The sequence below is a fragment of the Chinchilla lanigera genome, unplaced genomic scaffold, assembly GCF_000276665.1.
Source record: "Chinchilla lanigera isolate Chin_1 unplaced genomic scaffold, ChiLan1.0 scaffold00088, whole genome shotgun sequence".
Classification (NCBI taxonomy): domain Eukaryota; kingdom Metazoa; phylum Chordata; class Mammalia; order Rodentia; family Chinchillidae; genus Chinchilla; species Chinchilla lanigera.
The window spans coordinates 5,665,005-5,685,980 of NW_004955489.1; the positions used below are offsets into that span (position 1 = coordinate 5,665,005).

Below are 20,976 nucleotides of genomic sequence, written 5' to 3' on the forward strand. Positions count from 1 at the left end.
AAATCCAGAATAGAATTTAATAAAAGGTAATGGTATGCAGCATTGAAATGGAAGTCACAGACGCGGGTAGGACAGGAGTCAGAGGGATCAGTGCATACTACCTTCACAAAGATTCTTAGCATTCCACCTTAAAAATCCAGTTGCGCAGAGGAGAAAGCCAGTCCCATCCAGACTGCTTGAAGGAGAGTGGGTTTTTCCTTCCTCCACTCTCAGGACATGCCCGACATTCTTGGGCAGTCCGGCACAAGCTAATCCACAAGGTTCAATCAGGCTAAGTAATTGGGGGAACGTGTCAGCTGCAAATTACAATGAGCAGCAGGGAAGGATATGTCAGCTGACTAATCAGGGATAGTGGATTTTTTTTTTTTTTTTGCAGCGTTGCCACGGTGGTTATGGAAGCTACGGTAGCTTTGTTTGATAGAGATTTTTGGCTGCCGTTTTTTAAATCCTCCCCAGAAGCAGCTCATATTTCATCAATGTTGCACTGACAATTGGAGAAGAAGAGTGTAATTGTGTATAGGCGAGATGGCAGAAGCAAATCCCCCGAGAGGCAAGATGAGGTTCAGAAGGAATGCGGTAAGGGCTTTGCCTGCAGTCCTGGAAAGCCTGTTCCCAAGTTCAAGTGCAGGGATGCTGCAGCAGGGTGCTGTGGCCCACACTGCTGAGTGGGGTTTTTAAGGACAGAGGAGAGGATGGAGTCTTGTATTTGCATGGGTTGCATTGATGTGATTACTGTGATGCCGGCCATAGGGCAATTTAAAGAAGTGGAGGAGGGAGAATATCATTTCAGAATCGAAATGTCATCAAGTTTATGAAAGAGCATTGTTAATCATGTCATTTGCTTAAGAATATACTAGCAATTTTGAATCATTTGGTAGCATAGCTTTAAATAATAACTTAAAACAATATCTAACAAAAGAATTTACCATTTCTTTTCCCATGGTCAAGTATAGCATGATATAGATAGGTCTGGAAGCGATTTCATCAGCACTTAAGAACGCAGCTCTCCTTGGGTATTACTGTGCAAGTGAAAAAAGGAACGTCTGTAATAATTTGAAATGAGATTTAAGGCTTCAATTCTTGATCAGACACAAACTTTAAAGATGCAAAATGCTAGCCTGTTGGCAACTTTTTTCTTTTGAGGGTTAGGAAAGTGACCCACTGTTTAATATAGGCTAGAATTTGGAAATTTCTCCTTTCAGATGCATTTCAAACACACTTCTACCAAAATGTTCCCACCATTAATTCTTTCATATTCTAAGTTACTCAGAAAATCTCCAACATGACCTTTAGATCTATTTTGAGAAATGTTGAAATAACACTAGCTAATTTAACAGCAAACTTATCAATAAGACTTTAAATGCCACTGTTTTTCTTTCAAAACTTAAGATGCTAGTGATATTACAGTTTAATAAAAACTTGCTCAGTATAAAAAGATTGAGACATCATACACCAGAAAGTTAGGTTAAAATTAGCCATAGCAAAAGGTAACATTTTAAGTCAAAAGGAAGATGAGGAAGAAGTTCATTGTTGTTAAATGATAGGGGACATCAATGGGTGAGTAAATGATTTCTTTTCTAATAAAACTTAGCACAAAAACCGTTTGTAAAATTATACTTAGGAATAAAAAATGCCTGTTTATATGTTTTATAGTATTTTGCAGAACTGATATTAGCACTGTTATTATCAAAGGTAACTCACTTGAACTTTCAGAAAGTTTATAGTCCACTTAATGTACATAGATGTTTTCTCAGTGTCAAAGTTAGTTTCATATATACACATTAATAGCCACACAAAAAATACGCAGACACTCATTGAGTAAACCTATGTAGCACTGTGCTACATCTAACAGATTACAGTGGTAATTATGGAATGGCAGCTGGGCTGAAGGTGCTGTCAGTCTAGTAGAGAAGGTGGGATAAGCTCATCAATACCTGTTGCAAAAGAACTTCCAGCTCGTAGGGAAGGCCTTATACAGGAGGAGATGACATTTGTCTGGACCTTAAATAAAAGTGTATGTTTCTTTTACCTATTCTATATTTTTTCCTCATAAAATATTTGCTTTAAGTAGCCCCTCGGAAGAGAGATGTTGAAATGAAATGGATTACATTATTTCCAAAGCCCAGAACTATGGTGGCAGGTAAATTTGTTTAGCTTACATGGTTAAACCTTGACCGGAATGTACAATTTGAACCACAGCTAGTGACAGAAAGGTTCCATCTGCAAGGATCTGTGGGGTTAGGCTGATCCCAGAGGCTATGACAGGTCTAAAAAGATTTTCCAGTGGAATTTAAAGTCCCCAGAGGGGATTGAACTGGTTGCTGGGTAGAAATTGCATTGACTGTAGTGGAATGAGAGGAAGAGATGAGAAGAAAAAGATACACAACAAAAATGACAAACCAGAAGGAAGGAGTATTGTTTAGGACTGTCACGCTCCTGAGGTCGCTTGGCAAGTTGCTTAGCAACGTGTGAAGTAACTCAAACTTGCTGTGCCTTAAAGGTAGGGATATGGGAGAAGAGTGTGGAAGTGATTCATCCCATTGAAAACTGTTCTCAACAGCACCAGCATATTCTGAAAAGATGCTTCAGACCTCATCAAGGTCAATCATACATTAACATCTCAATGTTATACTGTGCCATGACAGTAAATCATAACGGTTTGCTTTCAGTGGGCTCCCTAATACGAAATTGTTTCCCATTACTTGCATGGAATGTTATTATTGGGCCATTTTATAGAGTCAAGGTGAAGTCATTCCTAAATAGGAAACAGTAAATCTGGGTATGCATTTAGTATATGAAGTGTTAAGCATCTGGAAAGAGCTTGCGCATAGGATCCAGATAGACTTTGCTTGTGGCCTGTGCCCCTGCTTGTGGACTGTGATTTAGTTTGCTCATCTGTAAAAAGGGAGTAATACTGACTTTACTGTCAGTATATGACAAGCCTAGCATGCATGTAGCAGCATTTAGGCAATGGTGTTCTTATTGTTGCTGCCTTTCTTCACTCTAAAGGTTAAAAAAGAAAATCTATGGGATAAAAATTGCATTTATGCTTAGTAAACAAAATTTTATGTTTCATAAAGCTCTTCAAGCATTTAAAAAGAAATAACTAGAATAACTGAAACCTATGGATAGATTCCTACGAAAAGAAATATTCAATGAGGTTGCTTTCTGACTTTAACAGTGAATCAATGTGTCAAGTTTGTACCTATTGCGGTTGTTTTACTGCTGTGAGTCTGAGAGATCGTGTACGAGGACAGCGAGACAGGTGGATTGAGTAAGAAGGGGGAATGTGTTCCCTAGACGCTAAAGATAGTGGGAAGCTTGTTTTGTGCCTGCTTCCTTGAAGAGCCAGCAAGAGCTGCTGCAGAAGGCTGGGCTGGGGACATGTACAGGGACTGGACACAAGGCTCTGGGCCGTCTGATGATGGGCAGCTGTCCCATTTCAGTCACATGTTGCAAGTCCAAAAAACATGCCTGTTTCCTCTTCCATGCAAAGTCTTTTTTTGAAAGAAAGAAAACCCAACAAAATAAAACAAATTGACCTTTGACCACATCCCTTTGCTTTTGGACAAGAGCTCAAAAAGTGATTTCTGTTTTTAGAATCTGGAGTTTGAATTGGTGGGGGGATAAAAATTGTGCTTCTTCATGTTTATATAACCATACAGATTAGAGATTCTTAAAGCAGCATACCAAAATATTTAGAAGTATAGTATTCTCCAACCAAAAGGGGAAGCTCGCTGACCTTGAGCTATATTTGCTCTGATGATTTGTGCTTCTGAAATCATATGCTGTTGGATTGTTCATTCAAATACCAGCTTTTGAATGGATTATCTTGAAATTTTTTACTGATACAAGCATCTGTATATGGAGCAAACCCACTTTCTCTGTATACTTATATGTATGCCCACATGCACATGTGCAAACTAACTTTAAACCCACCTGGCTTGTCAGGTTAAACATTTTTAAGAATGCTCTGTCCTGTCCAGATCCCCATATGCCTGTGAGAATCACAGAAAGGGACATATATCTGTTACTCAGATTGAGGTAGGTCCTTGTTCAGATGTACAAAGCCTTTTCATTCAGAGGTTGCAAGCCGGCAGCAGCTCACAGGTGTGTTTGTGTCTACCCATACAATGTTTTAACAGACTTTCAATTTGTTCCCCATTCTTTAAAACTGTGGGTTTCACATAGAAATGTGTGTTTCTGGCCTCTCTTGAGAAACCACTACAGGTAGTGGCAGACCCGCTTTCCACAGGCCAACATGTCGCTGGAGCTGACTAGCGAGTGCTCCCCTTTTCCTGTGCTCTGTGGTCACAGTCCTCAGCACTTCCTGTTGATCCTCACCATACAGCCAGAGTGTCAGTCTTTATTGCCACCTCAGTGAGGCTGAGCTCAGTTAAAATCTGCCTGCCTCACATTTGCACTAACAGCGTAGGCATTCAGAGTTACTGCCTTTGCTTTAGGTTGCAGCTTAGAGTTCTAACCTTGAACCTGATCCTTATATCACCCAACTGTGCTGTTCCAAAGAGTCTGATTTTGCAGTCAGGTGAACCTGGGGTTTAATTCTGGCTTTCATAAGGTAGAAAATCTTGAAAAATTAATCAACTTCATAAAACTTCAGTGTGTTGTTTTTCAGTTATTGCTACAACAGAATACTATAAACTTACTGGACTTAGTAGATTAAAACAACATAAATTTATTGTTATGGTACTAAAATTCAAAAGTCCAAGATAAGTCCCATAGGGTTAAACTCAAGAAGTCAGCCAGTCGTGCTGGCAGCATGTGGGAAGCTGAAGCAGGAGGATCACCATGAGTTGGAGGCCAGTGTGAGTTACAGAGCAAGACACTGTCACAAAAACCAGCCAACCAACCAACCAACCATCCATCCATCCATCCAACAAACAAACAAACAAACAAACAAGAAGCCAGGCAGGTGCTAGCATAAGCTTACAACCCCTGCTATTCAGGAGGCTGAGACAGGAGGATCTGGAGAGTTAGTGCCCTTGGCAACATAGTAAGAGACCCTATCTCAAAGAAAACAAAAGTCAGTTGGCTGTGTTCCTTCTGGAAATTCTAGAAGTGAGTCTTATTTTCCTTGACTTTTTCAGCTTCTAGATGCTAGCCACATTCTTTGATTTATTACCCTCAATCACTGTGACCGCTGGTGCTGCTATGATATTTCCTCTGACCCTCCTGCTTCCTTCTGTTTGTGATGCTGGGGATAGAACCTAGGACCTTTTCCACATTAGCCAAGCACTGTACCCTGAGCTATACCCCAAACTTCTTTCTTTTGTTAATAATGTTTGCATTGGCCCCACCCTGATACTTAAGGATGGCCTCATTTCAAGATGCTCAATCACATTTATAAAGTTCCTCTTCCTACCTTAAGGCTTTGAGAAGTCAGATATATATCTCCTATATCCTGAATATATTTTTCCGAAAGTAAAGCTGTGAAAAACAGTCATTCATATCAGCTTGTGCATTCACTTTTAGTACAATAGTTTGACAAGTACCTGTTGAGGTTTGAGATTGAAAAAATCAAGTGTATGAGATTCATTTGTGGACCTGAAGAATAGCTACAATATACCAGGTCTGAACGATATAATTTGGTTTTCTAAAACAACTGACAAATCAAATGGATTATTTGAATGCCACTAAATTCCTTAGTAGCTGCATAACTATTGCCCCCAAATGGCTACTGAATTTGAGAGTAGCTATTAGGTTAGCAGAATATCTAGAAAGGTAATTCTAAAATTGTTTTATAATGAAGAGCATTTTATTTAATTAATTAATTTATTTATACATTTTTTGTCTTTTTGAGATAGGGTTTCACTATGCAGTTCAGGCTGGCCTTGAGCTCAATTTGTAGCCCAGGCTGGTCTTGAACTTGCAGTGATCTTCCTGCGTCAGCCTCCCGAGTTCTGGGATTACAGGCGTGCGCCACCACACTGAGCATGAGGAACATTTTAAAAGTAATTGTACAAGGCATGAAATGAAGTTTTTGTCCTTTGATAGTACATTTTCTTTAAAAATACTGACTTCTGTGGGCTTAATGAGATGAGTAAATCACTAAACATTATAAAGGAATTAAGGAAAAGAATGGATGATAGAATAACTAGAAGGCTTTACTACAGAGTGACCTGACTAGAATGCAGAATTATCTATAGCAGGCATTTATATCGCTGTCAATGTTTGAGATAAGCCACTCTATCAAATGAAGTGATGACTGATTTAGTAAGCATTCGCCATAAAATCCCTGACTATGAGCAGCTTAAGACTCTGTACCTCTGCCTAACATCATTTCTTGACTGCTTCTTTGGACAGTGATTTTGTTTCTCTCTCCTGTTTTGTTCCCTGATATGTGATCAGCTGTCCATTATCCTAGGCGTAGGGACAGCCTTGCTGTCCGAGGAATGGCAGAGTACAGACCAGGGCCTCACCTCAGCACAGAACTGCCCCATGATCCTCTCTATTCACATCGCTTCCTCTCGTCTGCTCCTGCCCCCCACGTGACTGTGGAGGTAGTTAAGTATCCAGCGCCTAAAGCTTGTCAGCCCTACAGCCTTGCTTCTAGAGAATTCCTAAATGATAGTACTGGAGATTATGAAATTCAGGGAAGTGAGAGAGGAAAAAGATCATGAAACCTAGAATCCCTGAAAGAATAAAAATAATTGTGCTGTAAAAATTGGCAAAAGTATGGTGCATTCAAGGTAGGTAAGTACAGGAAGTATACTGGTAATTTACCTAGAAGGAAAGACTTAACTCACCCATTCACTCAAAGTAAATGAACTAGAAACAGAATCAGTGATCTCCTCCTAAAAATGGACCCAGAGTTCCCACCAGCCCCTGTAAACTTCTTCTATTAAGTAAATCATTGTCAACATTTATAAAGTTTTCCAGCAAAACTTTTACATGTTTTTAGTCCCCAAAATCCATGATAAATTTTTTTTGAAAACTACCTTGTTGTTTTTAGAGTTGACAAAGTACTTTTATATTCATAATTTCTTTTAATTCTTGAAATAATTGTGGGAAATATGTGCCATGGTTAACATAAAATACATTACACATTGTATACATACGTGAAGGTGGGGCATACATTATCTTTAGAACTCTTTGTCATCTTCCGTCCATTTTTGTGTACATGCTGTCTTGAAATAATCTTTCTCCAGTAGCAGGGGTCAGGCTACCAGTAGCTCTGGACAGATAGCTTCAATGTTTCCTTCGCTGAACACTAAATTGAAAAATCTTGGGCTGGATTATATTCCTGCCTACTTTAAATTTTCATACTAATGCTGCTAATCCCCACTAATTATTGTGTGTTAGAAGAAGGGGGTCACATAGGAAGGTAGCTGTCTCATTTGGAATAATATTTAGAATAATAAGAGGGAGACTTGGCTTCTCAAAAGATGGCAGAAGTTAAGAGACATGGCTGCTTGGCAGAAGTTAAGAGACATGGCTGCTTGGCAGAATTGTGTGTAGACAACTATCCTAATATGAGTCTATTGATAATCATTGTTTGATTTATCGATTTAGTTTTGTGCCTTTTTCATTTACTTACTTGTGACTGTCTCATTCCGTTCTCTTTACCTTGCTGTGGTTCTCATTGCCACTTAATAGTTTATGATTTTTTCACCATCTCAAATTGAATTCTATAGCCACTATTTGTGAGTGTTATTTCTCCAGGAGTTTAGGTCTTACTCTTCAGTGAAAGTTATTCTTTCTTTTAATAGATCTTACTTTTTAACAGTTAAATCCACAACAAAATTGAGTAGGAAGGACAGAAAGTCCTCATAAGTGACTTGCGCTCAAAATGGTTTGTTAAGTTCTGCTTTCTAGCTTTGCTCAATTGCTAGTATTGCAGCATGCCTGAAATATGAGCATACTTTGCTTTGTCATGCTTTAATTTTCCCCTTTGAGACTGATGACTCTATACCTCTAGTCTAGAATTTTTCCCCTCCTTATTTGTACATAGAGCTGTGTGATGACTGTCATCTGGATGTTCTACTGACCCTTGCAACCCAACACTTCTATGAAGGGGAATCAGGCTCTTGCCTCCATCCTTAAAATCTGCTTCACTTGTGTTCCCCTTCTCTGTGAGAGTTGTACCATTCACCCACTTACTCAAGCCCAAATCTTTTTCTCTTAATTTTATTTTTAGAAATAAAACAACCAAAACATATTAACAAACACACAGACATAACTGGAACAACATAAAAACAATGAAAACAATACAGAATTTCAGACGAGGTGAAAAGAAATTAACAATGGTTGCTGTATTAAGTACTGTTATCTAGAAACCAACATATCGGTTTCTCCGATAAAAAAATACAGACATGTAAGAATGATCAAACAATTAAATATCAAATGTTCCTTTCAAGAAAGCAATAGAAATCAATACTACAATTATCCCGGCCAATATATATGTGCATGTGTGTGTATGTGTGTGTGTGTGTATATATATATTCTCTTCCTTCTTTATTTTCTCCTTTCCCTCGTCCCACCCATTCTTTCCTTTTGAGCAGTTTTTCACCCTTTCTCACTATCTATTGCGTCTTTTAGATTTTATTTACTCTTTTAGGTTCTTTTGCTAGGGAGACAATACAATGTTTACACGTGTGAGACTTATTTATTTCTCTTATGAGTATGGTCTCTAGTGGCAACCATTTATCAAGCCCCAAATCTTGAGATTGATTTGCATCCCTCCTTTCTCATCATCATTATTCAATCATAATGTCTTCCTGATTATACCTCCTAAATTCTACCCTGATTCTCGCTATCTTTGCTCTAAATCAGAATCTCTGATTTGCGTTACTGTACGAGCCTCTTCTACCAGCCTCTTAGTTCATCTGTCTGCTTCTACTGTTGTCCCAATCCAGTCTTTGTAAAATACATGTCTGAGAGGAAGGAGGATGTAATAGCTCAGGGGTAGAATGCTTGCCTAGGGCTTGGGATTTGATCCTCAGCAACACAGGCAAATTTTTAAAAATACAAATCTGACTATATTGTTGCTCAGAACCACCTAGACATTCCCTTTACCTCTAGGAAAAAATTCCTCATCCTTCCTGGTGCAATTCCTGCCTATCTTTTGACAACATCATCTCACTTTGTTGCCAGCATCATTTTCCTCTAGCTTTCTTGTCTAGGACCTCTTCAAGAGGTGAGAGCTTAGTGATTAAGAGCACAGATTTAGGTACATATCACAGTTTCACTAACTCTTGCACATTGTACTTAAACTCCCTGATTCTTAGTTTATTTTTAAAAGGGGGTACCCTAACTCCTTTATTATGAAGAGAAATTATGATAATGTTGGCAAAATGCTTAACATAAAATAGACAGTATGTGAATTTATTACTAATATTATCTGACCATCCCATACCCACTCCTCACTAATTTTGTATAATGCCCTCTTTATCTGTCTGGGGAGTTCTTTCATATAAATCATTTTGACTGCTTACTGTGTGCCAACATTGTTCTACAACCCGGAGAGACAGTGAGGAGCTAGAATTACATTCTGATCCAGTAAATTCCTGTTTGTTTAAGACAGTTTTGACCCTTATAGGTCTAATATGCTGTGTATTATCACTTCTCTTGGATAGTATTATACTTCATTTATTTTATTTTACTTAGCAACTTATCATACTTTGGAGTTAAGGATATTTATGAACTCTGCTATTGGATTTTTTTCTTGCATGTTGAGTAGGCACTAGCTTTTATTAATTTGTGTACCTTCAGTCCCTAACAATGCTTGGTAATCTTTTATTTCACTATATGTAAGGGACACATAAAAGATGTCTAGTGAAAGTTTTTGCAGGAAAATAAAATTATGATTCCAAACTATAGTTTTCTAAAATTGTTTAGTAGAGGTAATAGTATTTCAGTTCTCTATGGCTTTTCGGGCTAACCTAGGAACCCACCTCCTAATTCTACTTGCTTTTATAAGTAACAAATGCAATTTGAGTTCAAATATAGTATAATAATGGTTTTAAAACAGGCACATAAACTAACAGGACAGAGTAGAGAGATTAATTCTTATAATTATATAGCCAAACAATTTTCAATAAAAGGTAATAAGAACATATGTTAGAGAAAAGACAGACTCTTCAGTTAATGGTTGCTAGGAAAACTAGATGTACATATACAAACAAATGAAATTATTCTCTCACCTCTCACTATGTATAAAAATTAATTTAGATTGGATCAAGGACCTAAATGTAGAATCAAAAGCTATGAAGCTATTAGAAGAAACCAGAGGAAACACTTAAGACACTGGTATAGAGAAAAACTTTTTGTGGCTATAACCTCAACAATACAGGCAAAAAAAGAAAAAAATGGACAAATGAAATTATACCCAACTAAAATCTTTATGGCAAAAGAAACAATGAACAAAGAGAAGAGACAGTCTACAGAGTGGGGTAGAAATCCGCTATTGGGTTTTTCTCTTGCATGCTATTTATCTCACAAGGGGTTAATATCCAGAATATTGAAAAAAAAATCAATGGCAAAAATCCCAGTGCAATTAAAAATAGGCAAATGATCTGAATAGATATTTCTTTACACAAATGGCCAGGCATGGTGGTGCACACCTATAATCCCAGGACTTGGGAGGCTGAGGCAGGAGAATCACTACAAGTTTGAGGTCACATAGTGAGTTTAAGGCCAGCTTCATCTATGTAACAAGACCCTGTCTCAAAAACAAACAAACAAACCAACAAAAAAGATACACAAGTGGGTAACATATATGAAAAAAGGCTCAACATCACTAATCATCAGGGAAATGCAAATCAAAACCACAAAAAGATATAATCTCATCCCAGGTAAAATTGCAATTATGTAAAAGATTAAAAAGTAACAAATTCTGGCATATATACAGAGAAAGGGGAATTCTTATACTCTGTTGATGCGAATAAAAATTATTACACCCACTGCAGAAAATAGTATGGTGTTCCTTTTAAAAATTTGAAAATAAAACTACCATATGATCCAACAGTTTCCCTACTGGGTATATGGTTAAAGGAATTGAAATGGTTGCAGCAGAGATCTGCATGCCTATGTTTACTGCAGCACTTCAACGATAGCTATGATGGGGAATGAACCGTAAGTGTCCGTCAACAGATAAGTAGATAAATGTGATGCATATACACAATGGAATATCATGCAGCCATAGAAAGGATGACGTCCTGTCACTCGTGACAACATGGATGGAACTGGAGGACATTATATTAAGTGAAGTAATCCAAGCACAGAAAGACCAAGACTACACGTTCTCAGTCATTGGCAGAAACTAAAATTTGACCACATAGAATAAAGAGTAGAATAGAGTCCATTAACACCTAGGAAAGGAGGGGGAAGGGGAGAAAGAGAGAGGTTGGATGATTGGTACTAAAGTGTAGTTAACGAAGAGGAAATAGTTCTAATGTCATATAATGCAGCACGTAAACTATATAGTAACTAATTATACATTTCAAGATAACTAGAAGAGTTTGAAAGTTCCAACACAGGGAAATGATAATATTTAAGGAAAACAAAATGATAATTACCCTGATTTGATCAGAACACATTGCATACATTTACCCACTTATAGTATTGTACTCCACAAAATTACAAATTTTATGTTAATTAAAAAATTAAAACAGAACTAATGTCAAAACGAAGCTTTAGAGTCTTAATTTTTTACAACATAGGATCTACTTATCTAGTGTGAGAAAACTCCATACCAGGAACACTGCAAGATCTGACCTCATAAACTTACATTATTTTTATTTCTTTTACCATGATTTTAGATTTTATCAATATCTATTTTCTAATTGTTGGCCTTTTACTAGCTTTTATGACTTTACAGTTTGTTTCTTTCAATTAACGTGTTTTCTTCTGTGTGCTCAGTTAAGTGTTTTGCCAATTTTCTTTCTTTCTCCTAATAGGCTTCTTTCCCTGGAAATTTACACTTGATTTTGGTTTTACGTCCTACCAGTTTTCTTCAGCGAACTTTCACAGATATTGGATTTCGATTTAGTCAGGAGGATTTCATGCTCAAATTACCAGTAAGAGTATCTTCTTTAAATATTGTATCCCTTGAATTTTCATGAAAACTTTGTACCATGCTGTTTGTTTTACATGTGCCCACATAGTATTTAAAAGAAAATGAAATAAAACTTGCCTTCAAAAATGACAAATGTAAATACCCAAAACCTTATACTGATAAAAAGGAATAGATCAAGTAATTTATAACAAAAAATTCCTTTTAAAAATACATATGTTTTATATGTATGTGTGTATATGTGTATGTGTGTGTGTGTGTGTGTGTGTGTGTAATGAGGAACTTTTATTTTTAGTAAAAATGAGTGTGTGTTTTGTGTATTTGAATTCCCATGAACTCACATCCTGAGCTAGTGCAAACTACCATGTTCTTTATTTTGAGAAGATATTTTATATGTTTTTATTGGTAGGAATAGGGTGCTAGTAAATCTTGATACTTTTGGAAAGATAAGTCTCTCCTGATGCATTATAACTAAGGACATAAAGTCCTTTTACTTTTTGTAAGTATAGCATTCGTTCACAAGCTGATCCATGAACAATGCGAACTCCTAGATGAAAGAGAATTAGGTGCTTTGATTTCTATGGAGGTCAATGTTAAAGTTGTAAAAATAAAAACTGTTATTACCTGAAGAGGGTAATACATGCGTGGAGGGCTTGTACCGGAGAGAATTGTTACAACCACTTATACAAGATAATTTTCTGGGAATTGTATGCTAAAGTTCATTTTACAGTTTAATGGAGGGATGTCCTGAAGGACAGTTAACAGTATCTTTCTTGCTTATTTATATAGGTTGTTATGCTGAGCTCAGTTAGTGATTTGCTGACATACATTGATGACAAGCAGTTAACCCCTGAGTTAGGCGGCACCTTGCAGTACTGCCACAGTGAATGGATCATCTTCAGAAATGTATGTTGCTTTTGCCCTTACTGTAGAGCCTATAGTGTGTATTAGCCTTTATATCTAGTTCTAGAAAAGTTTCCTATTTGGGACAAACAGATTTTTGGGGCTCTTACTTTTGAAATACATATATAATTCAACTTCTTGATTTTCTTCCATAGGAAATACCTAGAAATGATGAAGAGTCTCTGAGGATGGCCATTGAAGGCGAGGCCTAGGGAATAAGAGCATACTTTGCCCATCCCTTTCTATGGCCCTATAGAAACAAGGAGTTGGGATTCAGTCCCTGGAATTTCTGAGTTTTAGCTATATGACCTTGGACGATATACTCAACCTCTCAAAATTGTAGTGTTCCCATTTATAAAACAGGAATAAGAATACCTTACCTCATAGGGATCTTGAGAAGACTAAGTGTGATAACTAATACAAAATGTCTGGCTCGGGGCCTGGCAAATGGCAAGCCTTCAGTAAGCACAAGTGCTATCATTAAGCTCATCAGCCTGGTGATGTTCCTGAGGCAATTGGATCTGTAGCACAGTCCTTCTGTTTTCGAAGTTTACAAATAGATGAGGGTCCTGTGCCTTCCAGGCAGGAGTCTGTGGTTTAAATATCTTGGCTTCAAATTCCAGAGACATGGGAACTGTTTTGAAGGAAATAAGGAAGTTTCATTAAGTCAGGTGTGCATTTCATCATCCCTATTCGTCATCCATCAGTTCATTTAACAGTTCATTCAAAAATTCATTTATTCATCCATATGAAGGCATACTGTCAAAATTAGCAATACTATGTCTAGCCTTTAATAATCTGTAAAGCCTAAAGAAAAGAGGAGATCCCTTGAGCTGCACGGTAAACTACATTTTGTCCATCTTTCTGTGAGTAGTAATTGATTTTGAAAGCAAAATAAACAACACAACATTACTTGCCATTTTAGAGCAATAGACCCTTAGAGGTGACAATTGCAGATCTTCATAGTACTTGCCATGAATTGTTGAGACAATGTGTTTCCCCATTTCTTGAGATCGTTATCTAGTTTGGAATGCTAATGCTTTTCATGAAGGATTTATAAAGTAGCTTTGCTATCCTTACCCTCTCTTTCAGGAGTAAGTTTATTATAAAGCAGTTTTGCCCATTGCAGAGTTTGAGAAAATACTGTGATTTTCAAGAGCAGTGAGTGAATTACTCACTACATGTAGTAACAATTAGTTAACAAGTAGGTTGTTTTTATTCTTTTGTTGCTGTTTTTGTCATTTTTTTCTTGGAATGTAGCACAGGGCCTTGTGGATGGTAGGTAAGCACTCTCCCTCTGCATTGCATCTCCAGCCCCCAAGAAATAGCTGTCATGAGTGTCAAGAAAGAGTCCAGAGAGTTAGAAAAATGGCACTCAAGAAGCCCTTTAACCATACTTTGAGTTTCTTAGAGGCTTATATGCAAAGTTAGAGCTGAATGCTAAGGTAATACCAAATTTCCTTAGCAGAAGAGAATTCATAGCACGTGTGTTTGCTGTTATACCCAGAAAAAAAGAAATATAGTTACTGATAAAATGGTGGAATTTCCATAAAATAATCACTGGCTTTTTACAGGCTATAGAAAATTTTGCCCTCACAGTAAAAGAAATGGCTCAGATGTTACAGTCCTTTGGAACGGAACTGGCTGAGACAGAACTACCCAGTGATATTCCTTCAATAGAAGAAACTCTGGCACTTCGTGCTGAAAGGTATCATCTGTTGAAGGTAGGTCCGGTAGAGTGAACAGACCGATGTTTTGTGTGTGGTCTCTCTATTTCTAAAACATTGTTTGGTATGTTCTTTTCACACTGGTTACTGCATATAGAAAGATAAAAGATAGGTTTCCATTACCTGAAAACTATATAATATGAGACTATACCAGCTATGTTGAGTCTAAGAGTTCCTTTTGTGTATGGAGCATTATCTTATAAAATTGTTTATTTGAAAATAGACTATCATAGAAATGCTCCAGAATAAGCAATCTACTGCCATTTTTCTTTAAATCAAATATTTTTTTCATTCATGGAAAATCCCTCTCATTTAGAAAACAAGGGTAAGAGCCAAGAGTTGGACAGATGTTCTGCTTAAACCCCCACTGCAGATGCAGCATAAAATAGAGGAGCATTTGATGCGGAGCGAGGAGGTCTGCTTTCTCATCCCATCTCTGCGATGAACTCGTGTTATAACCCAGGCTAACATTGTTTAGTTGATTACAAGCTCTATTTCTGCAGAGTACTAATACTTGATGTCTTCCTTTTTTCCTTTCTTTTATTCTTTTTTATTTTTATTTATCTTTGGTACTGGGGACAGAACCCTGGGACACTACCACTCAGCTATATCACCAGCCAGTCCTTTCTATTTTATTTTGAGACAGAGTCTTACTAAATTGCCCAGGCTGGCCTCAATTTTGCATGCTTGACATTTTCTATGGTAAACCAGGGTTAGAAAATTGATTTTGTTCTCCTTTTCAATTCTGCCTGGAGTGTTGAATTTTGAAGGATTTGGAGGCACGATTCTGATAATGAACAAGTACTTTTAGGGTCACTTTCCTCCAAAAGTGGAAAAGCAATCCCAACAAGAACCAGTATACAGATATCACTCCTCTCCATCGTATAGTAATAGCTGTGCTGGGTGCATGGCAGATTCCAGCTGTATGTAGAAGTGACATGTCCCAATTAAGAAGAGGAGAGAAGGTGTGAATGTTTGAATCACAATCTAAAAGCAAAACTGTGTCCAGGAAAAAAGCTCTGTTTCTGACAAACTGTGATGTTGGACAGTCTGCTTACCCTGCTGTGTTTCTCTTTCCTTACTTGTGCAATGAGGTTGATGATGCGTGGGTATCTTGTGTGCGTTTGTTATGAAGGTGAAATGACGTGTAGTAAGCAAGGAACATACAACAGTGTCTGGCACAAAGTTGGCACTTTATGAGTCTTAGCTGGTTCTTTTTTGCAGTGCTAGTAATGGAACCCAGTCCCTCAAACACACTAAGTAGATACCCCACCGGTAAGTGACAGCCCCCAAACCCTTACATCCCAATTTTAGAGGCTATTAGGGGACTTCCTTAAGAAAATCTTACATTAATCTTAGATGTCTGAGGTTTATGTTTTTAGCTCAGTCCAAGAATACAACCTTCTAAACAGAAGCATATGCTTCATGTTAATTAAACCCAAATGTGAAGTAAAATAAGACTTAAGGCAGGCATTGACAATAATTAATATTAGTAAGAAAGATATGTAGTTGTTTCTGACTATGCATTAAATGTTCTTTGTACCCGTATACTTTCTGGTGTAGTAGCTTTTACTGTTTTACTATTGGTTTATTTGAGGACATTAAAAGTAGAATAGAATGGAATAGATTAGAACTTGCTACCAGTAAAAGGTGTGGCCACAAACAGCATATGGTACATCTGTCTGTAATAGTTTTATAAAACAATGACTGTAACATCTATCCCTAAGACCAGGCCTTCTAGGAGCCTCACAGCTTTGGGATTCTGAAATGTGCCTTGATTTTCCAGACAGCTGTGAAGGCCAAAGGCTATATTCTAATGCTGGTGGTGCTATTGTGCATGGCTTAGGTGTGTTTCTCTTTCTCTTGTGGCCATTGAGGTTGCATTACTGACTTGCTGATGTGTCCTGTTCTGCCTTGGTACAGAAAGATATTACAGCTGTAACCAAAGAAGGAAAAATCCTGCTAACAAATCTGGAAGTGCCTGACACTGAGGAAGCTGTTAGTTCAAGTCTTGAACGTCATGGGCGTATAAGTGGTGACTGGCAAACGATTAATAAGTGAGTGCTCTCTTTTTTGTTTAGAGTTCACTTATTTTGTATTTTCAAATGCAGTTATCATTTCTGTCACACTCCATCCAGTCAAAATGTATTTCTGGACCTCTAGAAGTCTGAGGACTTCTTCCCATGGTATCCTGCAGAGATTGGTTATGCTTGCACAACGAAGTTCTATGGTCACTGATTGTCTCTGCTGGAACCAAGTACTACAGACTGTGATTGCCTTCCGTTCTAAATGTGCAGACCAGCTTTATCTACATTTCTGCAACACAGGTTACTGTTTTTAAGAGATTTGACTTTTCTTTGTTCAGATTGCTAGCTCAAGTACATGATATGGAAACAGCTTTTGATGGATTTTGGGAAAAGCACCAATTAAAAATGGAGCAATATCTGCAACTGTGGAGATTTGAGCAAGATTTTCAAGAGGTGAGTTAAAACATTTCTGTATTTCTTTTCATTACACCAGAGGTTCTTCCTCTTTAAGTATAAGAAATCCTGTCTTGTAGGATCTCCATACAAGGCTAATATAAGTAAATCTTGGCATAGAATGAAAAACAAATCTTTACTGCAATTCCAAGACATCTCCTCTTCAACTTATTTCCCACAAGGAAGTGCTTAGGTGCCAACATGTATGATAGGGACAGAGTTGCTCCCTACATTAAGGTTTTTGTTCAAAGTTACTTTAGATGTAAAGTACTCTTGGGCTATGTGATAACTTTCCAAGGAAATAACATGCCTTCTCTTCTTGGTTTTCAAATCACATATATCTTTGCTGACCTTATGATCTAGCACACTTCTTTTGTGGTTCAGGAAGTTGTTTCTATGCAGAGCCTGATAGATGAAATTAAATCGTGTTTGGTTTCACATTGTTCGATGGTTCATTGTATGTTGTCAAGACACATGATTTCCTTTCTTCCATTTCCACTGAGTACGATCCAAGCTCCTCACACACCACCGAGTACTTGATCGAGCTCACCAAGGAAAGCTTTCTTTCCTCTCCTTCTCAGTCTAGCTTATTTTCTTCCTGTGAATGGCTCACTTGCTATTTCATTTGTTCTAGAAGAATTAGGAATGGGAAAATCACTGCTTTCTGGATAGAGGGCTTAGTTACTGCCAGCCTTCTCCATCCGTTCATTCAAATAGCTTTTAAAATGTCCTGTTTTCCACGATATCGTACTTAAAGAGAGAATAGTTTAAATTCTTTTGGGTCCATCCAGTTAATCTGTGTCTCTCCTCCCTCCCCAACCCCAAACTCACAAAATAGCACCTTCCTCAGCATACCAACTGTGTGTTTCTTATGTGTCATTTGCGGCCATTCTACATTCTTGTTCTGTGCTTATGTTTTGTTTCCTGAAGTCATTGCTGTCTCTAATCAGTACTGTTTACCTTACATTGTAATCTCGACAACCCAGTCTGTGCCTCATGGTGACATGCAGATAGGTTCTATGTAAACATTGGCGCTTACTTTTTTTTTACAGAAATTCTTTGGAAATTCACTCTTACAGAAAAGTTACGAATGTAAGAAAATTAAAAACATCCATATATCTTCTCTGCAGATTAACTTAATATTTTACTTCATTTGTATGTGTCTGTGTGTGTGCATACAATATTTTTTTCTGACAAATGATTTTTTTCTGACCCATTTGAGAATAAATTGTATACCTTATAGCTTCTTTCCTCTAAATGCTTCGGTTTTTTTCCTAATAATAAGTATATTCATTCACAGTACAGTTATGAAGTTCAATATCTTTAGCAACAATGCAGTGCATTTATATTATCTACCATCTGTATTACAGTTGTGTCAGTTGATTGAAAAATGTCTTTTATAACACTTTTTTCTTTTAATGCAGGATCTAATCTACGGTCTAGTATTGCATTAGGTTGCCTTTTTTAAGTCTTCTTGAGTACAGAACATTTCTGCAGTCTTCCTTTGTCTTTTATGACCCTCCCAGTTTGAAGAATAATCTTCTAAAAATAAGATTTCTTCAGTTTTTGTTTGTTTGATATTTTCCCATGATTAGCTTAGCTTATATCTGACCAACCAGAGCACTACACAGTGATGTGCCCTCCTCATGGTACCACATCTGGAGGTGGCGAATACCCACCTGTCCCTTATTGTTGTTCTGGGTTTTGATTAACCAGAGTGTTGTTGAATTTCTCTACAGTATAGTTACTCATTCTCCACCCCTTGTAAGTAATAGTATGTGGGGAGAAAATTTCACAAATGCAAAATATCTTGCTTCTTGCAAGAATTTCCATGGAACTTTTGCAAAAGGGAGGGAGACCAGGAGATAGAGGGAGAGGGGAGGAGAGGGAGAGGAAGGGGATGTAAAGAGAATGAAATGTGTTATATACCCGAGCCAGCTCCCTTCAATGAATTTAATCATTATGTACTGCAACATAAAATTAAACAAAAGGAGAATTATCCATGGATTTAGCATCCATTCATGATTCTCTCCTGAACCAGGCTTTACTGTGGGGTGGCAAAGTTATGGTTTTATAACATTTATCCTTCCTCAGTATGCATTGTGCTAAAGCAAGTGCCTTCTCTTCTTTCTCATTTATGTATTTGATCTATGGATTGTTTCTAGTTTATAATTTATCACTGTTCTTAACTATGTTGTTATTCAAAGCTGGCTACTCTATCCTTGTGGTATGTCCCAACATTGAAAAAAAATCATTTTTTTTCTGGCATAGAGATATTTATTATACAAGCTCATCTTGTATCTCTTCTGTGTTGATCTCAGAAACAGAAATTTTCATGTGTAACCCTGTTTTTTCAACTCTGGGAAATGTTATTAAAAATTAAGATCTGAGTTCTAGGTTGCTAATTGCTACTGTACAGTCTTTGCTTTTGGGATCATTCAACATAAAGCTGGAGAGTATATATGCATGTACATGGGATGCATGTATATATATCTACACATTGGTGTAAATACATGTTCACATATTTATGACTGCATGTGTACATCGTGATTATAAATCACAAGTACACAGTGATATCTCACAGGTTAAATTTTAACAGATTATGGCTATTTCTTTGAATAAAATAGGTGCACATATTTTCCATATGTGTCATATGTGTAATTTTTTCCATAGTGACATTCTTGCTTTATAGTACTTCTTACCAAACTCAATCATGAAGAGAAAATGTATAATAACTTGTATGTTTCAAAAACCTATGTATTTCCTAATTTCAGTTTGTGAGTGAAGTTGAACTTCTGTTAAATCAGCAAGCAGAACTGGGTGATGTAACAGGGAATGTCACTCAAGTAAAACAAAAACTTAAACAACTGGAAAGTTTAGATGCGAATTCTCAGGTAAGATTATTATTTTTTTCTTTTTTTTTGTTTTTCTCCGGTACCGGGAACTGAACTCACGACCTTGCGCTTGTAAGGCAGGCGCTTTGCCACTGAGCTAAATCTCCAGCCCCCAAGATTACATTTTAGACGTTGCTGCATTTATGGGAGGTAATAGCTATGCTTTGGTAGTACTAAGTAGTGCAAATGCTTACTGTGCCGTGTCTCTCATACCGACATATTGTATAGTTGGTACATGATACTGGTCTAAATTCCTTTTTCTTCAATGTGGCTGTGGCGAGACACTGCAGGTGTGTCATTAGTTGGCAGAGGGGAGGCAAGGCTGCTCAGGTCGTTTTGATGTTCATTTTAGATACGTTAGAAGTACTCGGTCAGTGACTGTCATGGGATTTCCAAGGCTGGAATGATATGAAATACATTAGCTTCCATCTAGCTGGTGTGTACCTCAGTTGATGCATGCAGTTGTATTCTAAATGTGTACATATCAGCAACAATAAGTCATGTCTCCATTCAGAGTGGGATGGGGTGATTCCCTTGCAATTTCTGTAACTAGACATGTGTGAGTTTCTCATGACATCACTTCTGAAGCTAATGTCACAACTATAAGCTTTTTGCAGCCTGCGTAAGTATGCTATCACATCATGTTTTGGCACTGTATCTCCTCTCCTCAATTGGCTTTTTAATCATTATTTTCTTTCTTTCTTTAAATCAGGATCTGTTAGCGAAGGCCCAATTTCTGATCTTGCATGGACACAGGCTTGCAGCAAATCACCATTATGCACTGGATTTAATCTGCCAGAGATGCAATGAAATACGTTACCTTTCTGATATTTTGGCTAGTGAGATCAAAACAAAACAGATACAGCTCAGCAGGACCTTCAAGATGCATAAACTACTACAACAGGTATCTGATGAGAAATGACCCATTTCTGAAAGAG

General features: G+C 37.3%; 1 protein-coding gene across 10 annotated transcripts in view; it reads left to right on the forward strand.

The window, feature by feature from the left end:
- Positions 1-20,976, forward strand: part of Mcf2 (MCF.2 cell line derived transforming sequence) — a 102,379-nt gene that overhangs the window by 51,695 nt on the left and 29,708 nt on the right. For 7 of the 10 annotated variants that reach the window (XM_005404557.1, XM_005404562.1, XM_005404558.1 and 4 more), the window contains exons 5-11: positions 11,919-12,038; positions 12,824-12,940; positions 14,512-14,661; positions 16,588-16,721; positions 17,030-17,144; positions 19,919-20,038; positions 20,751-20,942. In XM_005404557.1, coding sequence (XP_005404614.1) covers positions 11,919-12,038; positions 12,824-12,940; positions 14,512-14,661; positions 16,588-16,721; positions 17,030-17,144; positions 19,919-20,038; positions 20,751-20,942 — 948 coding nt within the window. Of the gene's footprint in view, positions 1-393; positions 577-11,918; positions 12,039-12,823; positions 12,941-14,511; positions 14,662-16,587; positions 16,722-17,029; positions 17,145-19,918; positions 20,039-20,750; positions 20,943-20,976 lie in introns of those variants that run through there. The other 3 variants (XM_005404561.1, XM_005404564.1, XM_005404565.2) reach the window with 2 other exon arrangements.